The sequence below is a fragment of the Sander lucioperca genome, chromosome 1, assembly GCF_008315115.2.
Source record: "Sander lucioperca isolate FBNREF2018 chromosome 1, SLUC_FBN_1.2, whole genome shotgun sequence".
Lineage (NCBI taxonomy): Eukaryota > Metazoa > Chordata > Actinopteri > Perciformes > Percidae > Sander > Sander lucioperca.
Genome location: NC_050173.1, coordinates 16,635,334 through 16,654,116, shown reverse-complemented (window position 1 = coordinate 16,654,116; position 18,783 = coordinate 16,635,334). Strand labels below are relative to the sequence as shown.

The 18,783-nt window shown below is 39.7% G+C and overlaps 1 protein-coding gene across 2 annotated transcripts; it reads left to right on the top strand.

The window, feature by feature from the left end:
- Positions 1-9,657: 9,657 nt before the first annotated feature.
- nrros (negative regulator of reactive oxygen species) lies at positions 9,658-17,486 on the top strand. 2 transcript variants are annotated; one of them, XM_031294644.2, is made up of 3 exons: positions 9,658-9,947; positions 11,784-11,904; positions 15,270-17,486. In XM_031294644.2, exons 2-3 carry the CDS (start codon positions 11,800-11,802, stop codon positions 17,229-17,231), a joined length of 2,067 nt encoding a protein of 688 aa, XP_031150504.1. In that variant the 5' UTR covers positions 9,658-9,947; positions 11,784-11,799; the 3' UTR covers positions 17,232-17,486. The 2 variants fall into 2 exon arrangements, with proteins under 2 accessions (XP_031150504.1, XP_031150503.1); XM_031294643.2 differs by having other exon boundaries at positions 9,659-9,947; positions 11,787-11,904.
- Positions 17,487-18,783: the final 1,297 nt, after the last annotated feature.

Genomic DNA, 18,783 nt, shown 5'->3' with positions numbered 1-18,783 from the left:
TGTGATGATGTGGGGCTATTTTAATTCCAAAGGCCAAGGGAACTTAGGTTTATTTTATCTGAGTATACTGTAAATTGAGTCCCATGTACAGTGGTGCTCATAAGTTTATGAACCCATGCTAAAATTTACTAAAAAGAGGAATAAAAAAAATCTTTTGGAAATTGATCTTAATGCCTTAATTAAAAAGTTTGGAAAAATCCATCCTTTAAGGACACCAATTTTCTTTGTGAATGAATAATGTATCGTAAATAAATAAATGTTCTTCCTTAAAATACAGGGGGCATAAGTATACACACCCCTATGTTAAATTCCCATAGAGGCAGGCAGATTTTTATTTTTAAAGGCCAGTTATTTCATGGATCCAGGATACTATGTGTGCTTTTACTATTGCTGAATGTACCCCAGTACACAGGAAGAGATGCATTTTACATTTCATGCAGCAGCAACAGCAGTTAGTTTTGAAATATACAGACCCTCATCAGCATGACTCATAAATGTGGATAAACAGACACAAACAAAGTGCACCACCCACAGAAGCTCAGCCTTCACCATCAACAAGAAATAAAAAGGAAAAAACATCACAGAACTGGACACAATGTTCTGCGTGATCTCAGATGATTGCCACTTCAATAAATGATTGATTTAATATGTGCTGCCAATGCTAAGAGCTTGGCTGCCTTGGTATGTCTGCCCATTTGTCCGTTTCTCGTCAAATGTCCCTGAGTCTGAGCATTTAATAGAGCCGTATTTCTAGTTTCCTGCCATTCTGTCCTGTTCTGACCCTGAACGTCTGTTTGCAGGACTGTCTGTCTATCAATGTCAGGCTCTCCATCCTTGATCGTTCTAACTGCCTGTCTGTCACTCTACCTGTTGGGCTGATTTCCTCCTGCCTGTGTTTCTAACTGCAGTATCTGTCTATCAGCAAACCTATCTAACAACCTAAATGTGGAGGTTGACACAGCAGCTATAATAACAGACATCATAGCTGTGTAATATCTAAAATTCCTTTTCTGTTGTACCGGCAATGTTCAGACAGCTCTACTATACATACTATATACTAGTATTTTTTTTTCCATCTGTAATTTTATATAACAAGACCAATTGTATAGGCCAGGGGTCTTCAGCGTTTTTTAGGCCAAGGACCCCTCAGCTGAAAAACAAGCAGGGACCCCCTACTACATATATTGTATAAAATTGAGTCGCATATTAAACTGGGCTTACAATAACGTGTAGCGCGGCCTAAAGCCTTTACGCATACCTTTTTATGGTGCATACAATACTAAGCTTTTAAAATAAAAATTGTTGGCATGATTATATATTTATACATCATGTTTTAATGTTAACATGTGGCACAGTGAATCCTTAAGCTTAACTCTGTGGCTAGCTTATGGATACCTTAGCTAAAAAAAGATGTATCTTTACTAATATGTTGGATTCCATATTTTTTTTTAAACCATCAAACAATTATTTGGAGGCCCTCCTGCAGCAACTCACGGACCCCCTTTTGAGATCTCTGGTATAGGCATTTTAATACTAACAAATTACTATGATACGATGGGCTCACACCTGCAATCTTCATTTCAAATATGCAATGTATCCTGTCTCCACAGGAGGGCATTATCGTCTTGTGTATGTTATGCAAATAGCCTTTCCTTCACCACTCATGTGCAGCATGAAATCTCAAGAGGATAGAGGTTCTCCAACTTTTATTTTATTTAACTTTTTTTAAATACTTTTTATTGTAAATCAAGCAGGCTTTTGCAAATTGTATCCGTTTTCATTAACTTGCAGCAGTGGAGTGAATTGTATGGTTAAACAACGGTTTAAAATATTACAATTCGTCCGGAGGAAGAGAGAAATTACACGTATATGTACTGTAGAGACACAAGGGCGTAACTTTGGGTTTAACATTGGGGGGCGGGGGGGGGTTGAGATAGCTACTTATCTAGCAAGGCAGTTTGTTTCAGCAGGGAGCGGGGACAAATTATAACTTGGGGGGGGGGGTCCAGAAAATGTGGGGCATCAAACACCTCATTTCCTGCAACAATTTGGACGGACAAAAGGTTTGTCTTTGCTTGCTAATCACATTGAATCGAGAAAGCCATTAATATTTTTCATTCATCATTATAATAAGATATTTGGGGGGGGGGGGGGTGCACTGGCCAGTTTTGATTATTGGGGGGGGGTTGTAACCCCTCCATCCACACCGTCAATTACACCTATGTGTTAAGAAAACAGGTGAAGAAGAACATTTTACTATAATCATAGACATTTAAACCTGAGACACCGACAATCCTCAATATCTAATATTTATCATCATGTTTGGTATAAGTCCTCATTACTGTGGTGTTACTGCAGGATGCGAGTTGCCCACCTCCCCATAGGACTTCACACCCCAACTGCCACATCACCGCCTCAGCTCTTAAAAATAGAATGCAAATTTCTGTACAGTCTTAATGTTTCCTGAAACAGACAAATAATAGCGCCTGGCATTCACACTTGTGCCTGCGCGTGTTCTCACCACAAGTCCAGTGTGTGAAAGCTGCTTTCCTCCGGTCTGTTCAGAATACAAGAATAACACAACGCTGAGCTACAACTGGAAGTGAACATGCTGATTTATAGAGATGTTTAACCCATGTGAAGAAACACCCAAAAGCCACTAAAAGTGACCTCACTGGTGTTAACACTAGGGGAAGCGTCACTCATTTAGCTGAAATATCAAGCATTGTATCTCCACTGGGAAGGTTTGTTTGTTTGTTAATAGTACGACAAGGTACATTCGGTGTTTCAGTGGTCATCATCTTCCAGGAAATGGAAGGAATAGCTATCAAGTCAACTTCCATTTGCAGGGGCATTGCAGCGGTTTTTGGCACATTACCACCTGCCAATCAGTGGGATAGTGTGACTGTGTTGAAGAAATGACTCATAGTGTGATATTAAAATGTCCTTCCTTTTACAAAGCCTGGGGGAGCCCTGTAGTCATGAACTAAAGCTAATGAGTAATGAGGGGGTCAGCCCTATTTTCCTACAGCTCTATGTTCCCACATTTCTAAGAATTTTTTTTTCACTGAAAATTAGGCCCTATGTTCCCACATTTCTAAGATTTTTCTGAAAATTAGGCCCTATGTTAGGGTTAGGGTTATATTCCACTGTAGTCCATTGCTACTGGATAATAGGTTGGGTGTAATTGGCTACCAAATTGGGAGAAAGGGGGATAAAATCTGATACAAATTTATGAAAAAGTAAATGTGGGAACATAGGGCCTAATTTTGGAAAAAAATCTTAGAAATATGGGAACTGTGGGAATGGGGCCTAATTTTGAAAAAAAAACTTAGAAATGTGGGAACATAGGGCTGTGGGAACATAGGCACGCTCCTGTAATGAGGAACTCATCTAGACCCTGTTCGCAAGCCTTTTCTTCTCCGATTTAATGTTTTCCATCATCGGCCTTCTCACTCACTTGACATGAAGGTAAATCACTTCTGTATCAGCCTCTTACCGTCTAACCTCTCTTAAGTTCTTTCCTCTTGGCCAGTAAACACAACATTTTTCACCTTCCTCAAAACAAGCAAATTAATTTCAGTTGCAACAACAATTTACGTTCATTATTTAATTCCCACCTCTGTGTGGTTGTCTCCTGTTGTAAGTAAATGATTGTTAACAATTCAACAACAATAACCGGACTTTTAAGAGAACAGGGGCCTGTTTTACAAAAGCAGAATATATAAATCCAGAATAACTAATAAAGCGAGGCTTGACCTAGTCTAATCTGTGCATCCTGGCTTGGTGCGTTTCACGAAGGCCAAGCCAGGCTGAGGAGGAGAGACTAGGTCGAGTCAGGATGAAGTAATTCAGATAGATGCGTGTCCACGGCTTTCCTCAAAAGACCGTGAGGTCGATCACAGATTTACTGATGCTAAAATGGAGAATACGCATTGTACATACTTTATACAGAGTGAGCAGCAGCTTCTTGTGGAAGTATGATAACGTGAAGCACATTATTTGTATAAAAAGAAAAGAAGCACGGCCGCTGTAATGAAACAGCGAGAGAAAGCGTGGCAGACGATCACGGACCGCCTGAATGCGTAAGTAGCCTAAAAATATACATTAACTGACTGCTCTGAATTGAAGCCGTCATAATCATACCATTCAAGGATTAGGCTACTAATCATTTGCACAAATTAACAGTTGTACTCTTTGCCTTAAAAGTAAGCAGAAGATAATGTTACTCAGGAAATTTACCATGAAGATCAATTTTCTACAACGCTAGAATATGATGCATACATATCTCTTTCACTCTGTTTCTCCCTCTCTCTCTCATGGGCTAAAATATAAATGTCCTAAGTCATATTAACTTCCACTGCTCGCTTTTAATGCAAAGTGTACAACTGTTAGTTTTTGCAAATGACAGTGACTCATTTAATGGTTTCAGTTAAGAGCAGTAGTTCATAAATGTATATTTTCAGTATATCATTCAGTCGGTCCGCTATTATCTGCCATGCTTTTTCTCGCGTTTTTTTTTTTATTTTTTATAGAGGACGAGTTTCCTTCTCTACATATTATATGCCTTGCTCCCTTGTATATATGGACATAGAAAAGAAAGACATTGAATAAATTGGACTCTAAAATCTAGAAACTATAAAGAGAATGAAGTGATAAATTCCATGCACACTGTAAACATGAATGGAACAGAGTATATTCAGCGTTATTTCCCCCCCAGCAAAATATAAGGTCAAAAACCATTGGGGTGTCCTCTCCCCTGTTGTTACATGAATGTACAGTAGCCTACATCACTAGATAGTTACTGGTCCAGTGAACTAAGACTATAATTTGGGAGGATTGTACAATTAGGATATGTTCTTAAAATTGTACAATCCTCCCAAATTATAGTCCCAGTTTACTAGACAACACAATTTGTGTGCTAAGAATGCCAAATACAATGCACATGGAAGCGGAACAAACATGATCCTTATTGTTAAAGAATAAAAAAAAAATTAATCAACTAAAATAATTCAAGGTGCATTGGTCCACTATAGAAACACACATGTACAGCATTGTATGTATTGCCCTTAGTAACAGACTTCATTTAAAACAGCCTTATCAGTCTTTTCTACTTATCTCAACAACTGCAGTAATATATTCATCAAACTTCTAACAACAATATGAACAGCAGTCTTCATATAGCAATATAACAGTAACAATGACTGTCACATGAATAATTATTGAAAAAATAATGGTCCCAACTTTAAATAATAACAGTACTTAAATGAACAGCAATATGCACCTGTTGTATTTTAATCCAGGCTGATAACAATAGGGTAAAACCACTGCTGGGTGATCAGAAAAGGATCCAGGATTAAATAAATCCTGGCTGTCAGTCTGGTCGGGAGCAGGCTAGCTGCACAGAATAAATCTCCATGGTGATTTATATGCCTCCGCTTTCGTGAAACCAAGTCAAGGCTAAATTGATCCAGGATAACGGGGAAATCCCGGCTTAATCCCTTATCTTGGTTTTGCGAAACAGGCCCCTGGCCAAGAGAGATTTGATTGAAATTGATACGTCCACACAGTGTCATTGTTATTGGGCCCCCCTGTTTAAAGTCCACATTCACTGGTGGAAATACACTGGAATGATACTGGGTATACTGGACACCATTATGCCTATTAACGTTTAAGTAGCAGATGCTGAGTGAAACTCTTAGCTCATGCAAGCATTCTTAAAGGTTTACTCACCCAGAATACACAAGCAGTCGTATTTGTAAAGCCACAATGAAACACCCACACAGGTGTTTTCAGTTATTCTGGCTGATTAGACCTCTTCCAGGACTGAGTGGGCGTGTACAGACTGATTGATTGACAGCTTCCTGTTAGCTTTGTTGCACCTGTTAGGGCAGGACAAACGGACACCTTGATCATTCTTGTTGGTAGATGAAGATTTGTGACCTAATACATTCCCACCAAAGCTCCGGCCCACCTTCAACCTGAGCAGAGGTGTCTTATCAGCCAGAATGTGGGTGTTCAGAGGCTTTTCAAAGACATGATTAATAGTGTGAAATTAAAATGGGCAAATAGAGGTCTGGTTTTCAAGTATGAGGTTCATAATGTTAACACTTGAAGAGAGAGCATGCAGGTCAGTAAATAAAAGTATGAAGGTATCATCATGAAAATGTACTTACAGTATTAAAAGTAAAAGTACTCAATGCAGAGTAAGTTCCTCACATTTTAGAAACTGGAAACGATCGAAACAGTTCTGTGTTTAATGGTCTAATCATTTCAGCTTTATAATAAAACATTGTATTTTATAAACTACATGTGTTTTGTGTGGAAAAAAATCTTAATTTGTAAAGTAACTAGTAACTTAAGCTGTCAGACTGATGTAGTGGAGTAAAAAATACAGTATTTCCCTCTGAAATTCAGGAGTGGAAAGTTACATGAAAAGAAAATACTCAAGTAAAGTACAAGTACCTTACATTTGTAATGAAGTACAGTACTTGAGTAAGTGCACTTAGTTACATTTCACCACTGCCTTTAACAAAGTTCTTCTTTAAAACCAGATGAAGGGCATGCAACAAAGATCCCTGACCAGACACAAACCACGGACGATGTGGTTCATGGTCGGCATGTTAAACCCTAGGCCGCCAAGGAACCTTTAAAAGAAGGAAGAGACATTACTTCTGTGACAGTTCTCGAATTTTGCATTGGTGCCAGATTTTGATGCGACTTCTGTTGAAGTTAAAGGTGCTGAATTGCGAAGATCCAGGACTTAGCCAAAAAAATTTGAACATCGACAACTTCTAAGTCCCTCCCCCCTTTCTGCTAAAGCCCAAAATGATCTCCTAAGCCCCTCCCCCCACAAGGGAGAATGAATGCGTGTGCATGAGCAGTGATTGACATGCAGTTAGACCCCCCCCCCCCCCCCCCACACCTGCTTCATGTAGTTCTACTCAAACATAGGGTCAGTTTCAGCAAATATGACAGAAAGTTAGTTTTATAAGTCTAACCTACCTTTAATGGGGCAAACATGGCAAGTCCCACTTTAATCCATCATATCTGTGTTGTTTAATCTTTAACTGAAAAATGCTTCCACAAATTAAAAATAAAGACATTACTTGATGTTGACTTATATTTTTATCTGCTGTAAATGTGCATATTCCCTTGTTATAGGTCTCCAAACAAATGAATGTAGGACATCTTAGTCAAACAGAGATATTGCTGGCTAATGTTCGCTAAAAAAGTGCAAATGCTGACCTAGTTCAAACATAGTAATAAATAGCCTACCGGCAAGTGATTAAAGTCCAGATATACAGAGGCATATAACATTTGGCGATTAGCGCTACTTTCTGACAATAACAGGAAACATTATTGAGAGCTGGCTAACGTTAGCCTTCCTGAATACTTACTCAGGGTGCTTCTCAGGCCGCTTATTTGATAGCTCCTCGACTTCTTGGTCCTCGGCTGAACTGGATGTTGTTCTGTCCCTCCTCGGTGAAGGCCATCTCAAAGCTATTATTTCTGCCCCGAGGAGTGAGCATCGAGGAGGGATTACCGAGGAGCCATGAGCGAGGATACACGAGAGCAGCTTAACCCCGCCCGTTAACGTTACGCTTCATTTCACCGTCTCTCCCGTGCTTCCTCGGTGGGAGGGACTAAGAAGTGGTAAGTGGAGGAGTCAAGGAGGCAATTTAAGTGACACGAGAAGCACCCACAGTGACGTAATGACCCTTCCTTCTTTTATAGTTTCCTTGTAGGCCACCAGGATGCCCCGAACATTCTTCTTCTGTAGTGTACTGTACATATTTTTGTATAAAGTTGCCCCTGTTCTGCCACAGCGCTGACACCGATGGTCGGTAGAGAAACCGCAAGGGGTGGGGACAAAGTGTATGTATAAAACTTAAAGCAATAATATTAAAGATTTTCATTTAAATAAATGTCTGTTAGGTCACTATTGCTAAACGAGCTAACACAATGGTGATTGAACCTCTAGCCCACTGATGAAAGCCCTTGCATTTGCAGTATTACGAACTGGGTATCTGTGGCGACATTCCCGGAAAATAATCTCAAGCAACGCACAGTTGGTGACGCGTTTTCAATCATCCAGTAGTGGTTGGTCGGCAAGAGAAGTTAGGCGGAGCTAACGCAACACACTCACTCTTCAACCAAATAACTTACATTGAAGGCATGTCTTTGCTTCTAGAGTCACCTGACACAGGCAAAACTGTTGAGATCTAAAAACACACCTGCAATTTCCGCTTATCGCCAAAGAGGACCAAACAGAGATCTCCGAGATTGTAGTCTCCCATTACCAGACCTTCCTCCACAGCGCTGCGGAGGAGGGTCCGGCTAGTCCACACAGCATTCTGGGATGGGAGAAAAACATGCTGTTGTTTATTGGCATTTCTTTAAACCAATCACAATCGTCTTGGGCGATGCTAAGCGCCGGACGGACCAACGGTGCCGCTGCATAACAGCCTCGGGAAGGAACTTGTTTCGATGGAACGTGTACGTTCTAAAGTTGTTTTAAGTTGTGCAACAGAAAACTCAGATTGGACAGATAGTGTAGCTAGCTGTTAGGATTTACCCTGCAGAGATCTGAGGAGCAGTTAACCAGAGTTTAGAATGCCAACACAAAGAAAGTAGAAGGTGACGGACATCCGGCCGAAAATTAGGGACATCCGGCGGAATTTAGGGCCTGCCTGAACAATCCTGGAAATGAAACGTCATCGATATAGACTATCGAGATTGTAACTTTAAGGTTAGTATGCAGATTTTCCATTGGGCCCACATTGAACACATTTACAATACTCTTTTCAAGAAGTTTCTGGTCAATTGTTACTTTTTTTTTTTTTTTTATTACTTTGTATAACCGGTTGATACGCTTTGTCTCGGAAGTTTTACTAACGAGTAAATCCACCTCAACATGGAGTCATGGATTGGAAAATATTGTTGCCACCCACAGAGTCAGAACTGAGAGCTGGAGATGTCCTGTATGAAAACAGGAAGAAATCACTGACAAATCAACTCTCCAAGGACTGCATCATCACTTCCTGATTCCTAATTCCCTATTCTTTCACCCATGGGTGACTACTAAGACAAACCAAGTTAACAAGTGAAGTTAACAAAGGAAGATTAACAAAAGACGAAAGAGAGCTGGTGCATTTAGTAGCTGGACTTTAAGAGAGAATGAAACACCAACAGTGTTTAGGGATGGCACTTGCATACTTGAAGTAGCCATGTTGTAAATATATAAGTATTGAAAGTAAAGCATTAGAGGACTTCTCCATTACTCATTTAGAGTATGTTGCAGTGATATGGTTTGTGCTGAAACAAAGTGTGCTATCCATCGATCACCTTCTTCCCTGAGTTATGTTATGTGGTATCTGGCCCCCAAAAGCATTGTGACCCTTCAATACATTGCTTCATATTCACAGACTTGAGTGTATCTGTGTGTTTTGTAATGGCTGTTGCAGTGACAGGCCGAATATCAGGCAGGAAGGGCGTGTGTGTGTTGAGTGGTTTCCTCTCTCGTAGCTTGGCTGATCAGAACAAGCAAAGGGTGTGAAGGGTGTGTTTTCGTTAGGTTTTTGTGGTTGCAGTTGTGCTACCAACCATAGGTTGCCTGCACAGCATTATTACCGTCGTGGGGTTTGTGTGACGGAAAAACAAAACAAAAACTTGTGCTGTGCCGCTTGAGAGCTGTTGAGCTTGCACTTGCCTTCCTGTGGCCCTGGGCTTGAGAACCTCTTTCTGATTGCAGCTTGTCCATGTGACTTTGGTTTCCGTTGCTTGCCTGCTTCCGTGAATAGTAAAAAAGAAGCATCAGTGCTTCAGTCGGAGCAGAGGAAGGCAGCTGAACCTCAGAGAACACACTCTGCAACAGCCAGTCAACTAGCGATATGGTCAGGGGATCAACCGTCAGTGGCTTGGGATATCCACACCTAACCACCAGCGTAAGTAAAGGCACTGTGCGCTAATCTAGTACTGCAGTATGCGAAAAGGAGAAAAGTGCATGCTTTGTCTCAAATTAGAATGTTGAATTTGAACCTAATTTGTCTTAGGTGTATTTAAGCAAAATATCTTGTTGACCACCTGCTTTTGTGCATACTAGAGTTTCTGATAGTGCTGTATAGGACGTCATAAATAGTATTGTTAAAACAAATGTCAGCATAAACATTTTTTAGATTTCTATCAATGTTGCATAATGAGCCATTGTTAGTGTTACCTAGAGCTGCATAGAATAATCGATTAGTTGTCAACTATTAAATTAATCACCCACTATTTTGATGATTGATTAATCGGTTTGAGTCATTTTTTTATGAAAAAAAGTAAAAATTCTCTGATTCCAGTTTCTTAAATGTGAATATTTTCTGGTTTCTTCACTCCTCTATGAGTTTTGGACAAAACAAGACATTTTGGGACATAATCTTGGGTTTTTGGAAAACGGTTATTGACATTTTTCACCATTTTCTGACATTTTATAGATTTATCGATTAATCGGGAAAATAATCAGCAGATTAATCAACAATGAAAATAATCGTCAGTTGCAGCCGTAATGTTACAAAATTGCTTGATAGTGCATTTGAGTAATGTCCTTTGAGTTATGGATGACAAACAACGGCACAGTGTCAGTCTCAATTTAATTTCTAGGTTCAGTTTACATTTCTCAACGCTAAACTAACATATCACATATTTGATAATTGTTTTTGATGAATTGGCTATATCACAACCCTCTGCAACCCTGCAAAATGTCTTTTCTTCTGTGGCCGACTCTCCCCCAGAACACATTATATATTTTAGAAATGTAGTAGCGTTCTGGCCAGTGTTGTTCACAATGTATTTAACTACTGTTGGTGAAGATAAACTATTTGTTTAAGCAGTTTTAAAAAAACAACAGCAAAGTGATACAAAATAGTGATCAAAATATGTATATATAAAATAATGTCATTAAAGAAAAGAAAAACTCCCCCCAAAAACAACATACTTTATAAGTCCACTATAATAAAAAGATTAAAACATGTGCAACCAAGAAAAAGGAACACAAGGCGTCATATTCAGTATGAGTCACGCAGTGGTTTGAATTGAAATTTGGGACATTTTTGCTGCTGTTTTCAGCAAAAAAATATATTACAGACAGGACGTTCACATATTTACATCATTTTATTTAAGTCCAACTTTACTGTGACTTCTGTTATTGTATAGGGTCAACCAGACACAACAGAAAATGTTATGGACATGAATAATGTGAGGATTACATTTTTTCGCCATTAAAGACATATGACCTGGACATGTTTGTCAAGCCATGTTAATATATTTCCTAAAATTTAAGGTTAGAAAACAACAAGTAAAAGAAAAAAAAAATGCTCAAGACTACTACAGACACATTTTAGTATGGAATCAATGTTAAAAACTTCAGTTGAAAGGTTGACTGAAAATCTTCCCTCACAGTATGAAAGTTTTGAGTAGGTGACTGAACCCAGGCCGTCAAAATTGTATTTGCCCGTCCCCTAATCTGACCTCAACACTGCTTCAACACTTTAATATCAAGCTGCTGTCTCGCTCTCCCAGTTTGAGAATTTATATAGTATATTATAGTGGAGAGATTGATTTTTCCAATTTTGCATGCATAGAGCTCATAGTTGCTAGTAGTTTCAAGACGTGGTGCTCATTTCAAAATGACATGATACCATGCTCATCATCACATGCAAATCATAATAACTGTGGTTTTCTACTGTGGAGGAGCAAGGCTAATGCAGCATCCTCCCTCTCTCCTTCTATCTCCTTGTTAGCAGTGAGGATGTTAAAATGCCAGTCCACGGCCTCACTCCCATCCTGCTTTGCTTGTTAATAACCATGTGGAGAATCCTGACGCCGGTCTCAAGTCATCCACAAAAGAGCCCATGCCAGCTGGTAAGATGTCAATGTCAATTTTATTTATATAGCACCTTTCATTACACGTAATGCCAAAGTGCTTCGCATTAAAAAAAAAACATGAATAGAAATAATAATACACAACAAGACAATCAACAGAAACAAGCCAAGACATACAAGTGCAACCATATACACAACACACACACACACACACACACACACACACACACACGCACACACGCACACAGGCACACACGCACACACACACACACACACACACACACACACACACACACACACACACACACACACACAGCCCTACTTGATAAAAGCCGATCTCAAAATAAACTGAGGTGTCAGTGTCAGGAACATAGGTGGAAGTATACAGCATAATCTGATGTGAATTGCAAAACATTTTATGTGTTTACAGTGATCTGACTCTGATAAAAGATAGCCATTTTTTGTTTTGTATGTTATCATTACGACACCCTGATGCTGCATTTAGTGCCTATCAGATGTTCTGTACTTGCTGTCTTATCAGGGAGGCAAAGTGAGTAATTTATTAAGTAATCCATCAAAGTTGGTAGTTCACTGTATTAAATGTTGGAATTATGAGTAATTTTTACACTAAATCTATCCATGTTCTAATCTAATCCTCCGCATTTTCTAGTCACGCTGATCATTTATGATTTAAACTGGAGGCAGTGCGGAAAAACGGTTGCCTGCTAAAGTCCGACAACACTGCAAAACAGCCAATTCAAATAATAATGTTTACATTTAAATACTAGGTTATTTAATATTGAAAATAACACAACTATGTTTCTCACTATATCGCTCGCAGACAGTTTGAGAAACACTGTTTTGAATTTTTAAATTAAAAACATGATACTTTACCAAATCTACTCGCAGATGGACCACTCTTTGAGGAATGCTGTTGTAGGGTTTATCTGTCATTTAACACCTTAACATTTACAGTGAATTTCATTGTGGTGGAAGTACCCTTTATCAATGACTTGCACACTTACTAAACTGCCATGAAGTTTATGAAGGTTAATAACTTCTTAATAACTTGGGTTCGGTCTGGAGGCTCTGTTGCTGTTTCCCAGAAGGTAACTGGTTGTACCTGGTCTTCCTGATGAATTACGTAGCTAGATAAAAGATAAAACATAAAATGTTCACGACTTGACAACCCCCACGTTTCTTATTAATGATGTATAACTGCTATAATAAGCAGTAATTAGTCATTTACTAAACACTGATGAAGACAATTGTTACAACTTACAACACATAGTGGAAAGTGGTATACAATTAATAAAGGTGAGAAATCTCTGCTGTAGGTTGTTTATGGCTGATTTAGCACAAATAAAATATGTCAAAAACACCTCAAAGATGAAGCAACTAAAGCCAGTCCTTCACCATTTCTGATATGATCTAGGTGGAACTAAAAAGTGGCACCCAGAGGAGAGAATATATCAACTGGTTTATTAAAAAATTTAAAAAATATTTTTGATGAATTGTCAGCTGTAACTGTGACTAAGTTAAAGAGCAGTGCTCATGCAAAACTAATTCTAAAAAACGAAACTAATTAAAAACTAGTCAAGAAAGTTAATTATCTAAGGCCTAGTCCACATGTACACAAGTATTTTTAAAAACGGTGTATTTCCTTTATTCGTTAAAAAAACAAAAAACAAAACATACACACATACACTGGTTAGAAAAATCAAAAACACAATTGTCAAAAGCATGCCAAGCCGTTAGACGGCAATATAACCCTAGTCGTGCAAAGAAGAAGATGTTGGCCAATCAGAAGCCAGAAAAAAAAACTGTTACCGGAAGGCTACCCATCAACTAGAAGTCCGATGGTCTTGTTCGGCGACGTTGGCGCCAGAGTCTGTGTCCTGGCAGTGTTGGATTTTGTAGCATCAACCTCCGTAACGCATTCAGATGCCTCCGTTCCACAATACAATTGGAGAGTAACTGTACATTTATGCGTAAACATGTAAAAAGTCCTACTAGCAAGCCTGTTACTAGTACTATTTTGGCCAAGCACCAAGTGTACTTTAAAATGTCTTGCCAAAGGCCTTTTACTTTTTGTAATTAACCTTGCGTGCCTGGATATGTTGTTTTTTATGACTGTTTTGGTCATAACTCTTCCTCCTCTCCGTGAACTATTTTGGCCATGTCTGCCATTACAATACATGTTTTCTCATTTGTGATCCCTCACAAAGGAGATAACAGCACACACTCTCACGTTACAAGCCAGAAACTCTGTTTTCCCTGACTACATCACAACACACAAACGGCGTTTCTAAAAGTCCTCACACTGGCTGGAATTTAAAAAAAAATCTGTTTACAGTGACCTAAGATGTTGTTTGTGTGTAGACGCAAGGCCAAAATGCATTAAAAAAGTTACGTTGAAAAAATACCAGTGTACATGTGGACAACCCTAAAGCCTTATTCACACTGATTGGTATTGCCTGGTGACTTCTAGTCATTTGTAATAATTACGGAAGTTGTCTGTAATCTTAATCCCGTGCTAATCGGCCAAATCTGTAATTTGTCCCCCGCAAATGACCAACCATATTTTGACGAACACCGAGGTCCTGTGATAATATTTCAATCAGGAGAGACTTCGTTGCAAATATGCAAAAGGTTTATTTGTTACATATACACAATATGAAATGTGCAGAGCTTCATGAGTCCCATGCGAATCAACATGCCTGTGATTTGGCGGGGTCAAGGTTTTTGTTTCTTGTGCGCCTTTTTATCCCTTGGCGAAGATGGATATGGGATCGCGGGGGCCGTCTTTCATGACCAACCTAGTCTGGACCACTGCCCAACTAGGGACCTCCGTCCCCGAGTCGACACAGTCACTGCGGCTTCGTCCGAGGGCTGACGGGGATGCTGTGTGGGTGCTGCCGCGGCGGGGATAGGGTATGCGCCTCTGGTAACCTCTATCTGGCCTTGCCCTGGCGCACCTCCGGGTACCCAACTCTCGGGGTACAGATATGTCAGTAAATTCAAGTAAAATCACAGGCTTCACTTATCCTGTCCAAATGCGCTACACGAAACTCAGATATGGGGGGGGAGGGGTAATTTCTAAATCACACAAGGTTCCCAGATGATACTAATCCCGTGCGAATAGGGCTTATGAGTCTACAGCCTCGCTAGCTGCTCTGTGAGGCTCCTAAACTAAGAAATTAAAACCAATGTTAAAATGTTGATTTTAGAAGTGATATGAGAGGTTAAACAATCCTTTCCAAAAGGAAGCTGGCTGATGTAAACCTAAAAAAGAGTAAATTCAGCCTTGGGAGTTAAAAAACGCTAACATTTCTCTCCCACAAAGAGACATATTATCCACAAATACATAAACGTAATGGTATGTGCTCTCCTTTTCTCTACAGATACAAAGAACGGCTCTCTGCAACAATCGCAACCTTTACTCTGTGCCTGCAGAACAGCCAGACAACCTAGAAGAGTTTCAGCTCAACTACAATCACATTCAAACACTACAGGACAACTCTCTCCTCCGTTACCCCTCATTAAACACCCTGAGCTTAGCTTGTAATAGTTTGGATAAATTAGAATCTAACACTTTTCAAGGCACAAAATTGTTAGCAAACCTCAATTTAGCAAATAACAATCTTCATATTGGCTACCAAGAAACCAGCCGCGCATTAAAGACTCTTCCCAAGCTCAGAGCTCTGGATCTCTCTGAGAATGAGCTTGATGACGAAATGGCTGCCACTCTTCTCCAAAATCTGACGTCCCTGGAGTACCTCAATCTTTCCGGAAACTTCTTGCAGAGACTGGATGAGACCTCGTTCAGAGATCTTTACCAACTCAAAGAACTCAACCTACAGGGAAATGTGATGTACGAGATTGATGGTGCCTTTGACAGCAATCCCAAGCTCCAGCGGCTCAACTTGGCCTTCAACTATCTGCATTGCCTGACAGACTTCCACATGACCGAGCTGGTGGTCCTCAATGCTAGCCACAACTTCATCGAGTGGTTCATCTCCAGACAAGACCTTAATGACACGTTCCAGCTAGAGACACTCGATCTATCAGATAACAAACTGCTCTTCTTTCCTTTCTTGCCCAACCACAGCCACTTGCGGAATCTTTACCTATCCCACAACAGCATTAGCTTTTACCAACACTTGGCAGACAACAACAGCACATTCCCGAACTCAACTTCAACTGTTGAGTTCTACAATATGCAGAAGAACACAGGCAATGTGACGGCTCAGCTGTGGAACGAGAGCCTTCACGGTGACATCTCCTCTCTAGAGATTTTGGATCTAAGAGGAAACCAGGTGGAGTACTTTCCTCAAGGTTTCATCCAGAAAATGCCTGTCCTGTCTCGACTACGAATGTGCACAAACTGTCTGGAAGCCTTAAATCTAACATCGGAACAGTTCTCTGGTAGACTGTACGAGTTGGACATTAGCAACAACAGGCTGAACCAGATCGTAGCAGATGGAGATACACTGACCGCTCTTGGCAATCTGACGTACTTTAACCTTAGCCTGAACAATCTTGGGTGGTTACCGTCAGGATTATTTTCCTCATTGCCAAGCCTCAGGTCAGTGGATCTAAGTTATAACAACATTGACATTTGCCTTCCTGAGGAACCTAAGACCAGTACAGACACTAGCTCAGCTTGCGCACATTGGAAAAACGTTGTATCCCTGAAACAGCTTTACCTCAAGGGATGCAACCTCAAAATAATTCCATCGTCTACATTCTCTGGGCTGTCTCTAACGCACTTGGAACTGTCCGACAACCCCGGACTCATTGTCCAAGAATCAATAGAAAGTCTCAGCAGAACGTTACAGCATCTAGGTTTAGGAAATACTCACATACAAGACTTTGACTTCTCCCATTTCCAAGCTCTGAAGTCTTTAAACATTTCAAGGAACTCCCTTGCCCATCTTCCTTCTTCACTTCTAAATCTTGACCTGAAAGTGCTGGATTTGAGGGACAACAGACTGTCCACTATTTCCTCAGGTCAGGCTAACGCATTAGCCTCGAAACTGCACACTGTTTTCCTTACAGGAAATCCGTTTAATTGCTGCCAGACTGAATGGTTCAGGACATTTGAAACAACAAAGACAATCAATATGGTCGGACAATCAGACATTGAATGTGAGGATCTCATCCAAACAACACACAGAGTGGAGCACTTCCAGCCATTACTGTGTTTGGCGAAAGATGGTGAATCTATACTCTGGTACATTCTGCTTTTCGTACCCATCTGTCTTTTTTTTGTGGGCATTTCGATTATTGTTCTCCTCACCTTCAAGCCCAAAATGCTACAAAAGTCAATCAAAAAGAAGTGTTTGAAGCCCACATCTTACTGAAACTTTATAAACACTCAACCAAACCATATTTTGTAAAGTATATTATCAAGAAATGTAACTGAATGTAGGGCTGGGCGATATAGGTCATTTCATATCTCTGTAACGAGATAAATCACGATATAGCATGTTTTCTGGTAATTTCATGAATAGCCTGTACAAAATAACCACATGGTAAAGCCTGTTTTTGTAAACTCCTGTGTGAATTAAATACTTGACAAATGAGAAAACACTTGAGTATTTTCTCATATTATTAAAGCAGCCATATTATGCTCATTTTCAGGTTCATAATTGTATTTTAAGGTTGTTCCAGAATAGGTTTACATGGTTTAATTTTCAAAAAACACCATATTTTTGTTGTACTGCACCGCTCTCTCTCACTGCTGCAGATCCTCTTTTCAGCTGGTCTCTGTTTTAGCTACAGAGTGAGACCTCTTTTCTTCTTCTTCTTCTGTACTATCTTTGATTGCACTGCACATGCCCAGTAGCTCAGATGTAGATCATGTCAGCTAGCTAGCTCCATAGACAGTAAAAGAAAGGCTGTTTCTACAACTTCGGTCAGTTACAAGGCAGGATTAGCTGGGAGACTTCTAAATGAGGGCGCACATGTAAATAGTTCTTTTGTAGATTATGGTGAACTTGTGTGTGTTGTAGCAGTGCTTTGCTATTGAGAACGAGGTAGCATGCTAGCGTTAGCATGCTAGCGTTAGCATGCTAGCGTTACAAGCTAATGGTTGCGGTTAGCCTGCTCGTTTCGGCTTGTGACTTCACAAGCCGTTCTGATTTTGAACAGCTCACCCAGAGACTGAAGGCAGGACACATTCAGAAACTGTATCTCACTCTAAACAGCATGGATGGATTTTTTTCAAAGTTTGTATGTGTGTGGAAGCACCAGAGACACAACATAACACCCCAAATCCCAGAAAAAGTGATTTTTTCATAATATGGGCACTTTAAGAACTTTAGTGCAAAATGAGCATAACAGTTTAAAGTGAAATTAGAAAGATTTCTTTTACAGCTATACACTGACTATCCATGCAAACAAATGAAAAACAAAAAAAGTGTGATGTAAAAACAAAACCGCAAACTTCAAATGGTGTTCCTTTAAAATATTTCACATCAGATTTTCTGAGAAATTTGAGTTAGTATGTGCTAGTTCTTATCAGTTTAGACTATGTAAATATATATCACGTTATCTCGGGATATGATTTCATGATGATACAATTACATTGAAAAACGACAAAATATCATATTGGATTATTGCACAGCCCTAACTGAATGTATGTTGGAAATAAAATCAATTTATTGTAAAACTGTCTACAGTAATGAAGGAACAATTCTATGTATGTAAGCAATGGGGTATTCACCTTTTCACATTGCTGTGCTGTTGAAGTGCGGTTCAAAACCAGACCCTCAGCCTGATACCCTAATGTAAAAATGTGGCTGTGTGTGTGTGTGTGTGTGTGTGTGTGTGTGTGTGAACATATGCAGAAGTAGTGTGATGCAAGCTGTTGCTAAAAGCAGCAAAGGAAACATGAAATTTCCTGTTTTGCTA

What these genes read in the sequence shown, in the direction of transcription:
- nrros (XM_031294644.2), top strand. Translation starts at nt 11,800, where the DNA reads ATGCCAGTCCACGGCCTCACTCCCATCCTGCTTTGCTTGTTAATAACC. An exon ending in AAAAGAGCCCATGCCAGCTG is followed by an intron (nt 11,905 to 15,269) that starts GTAAGATGTCAA and finishes TTTTCTCTACAG; the next exon opens with ATACAAAGAACGGCTCTCTG.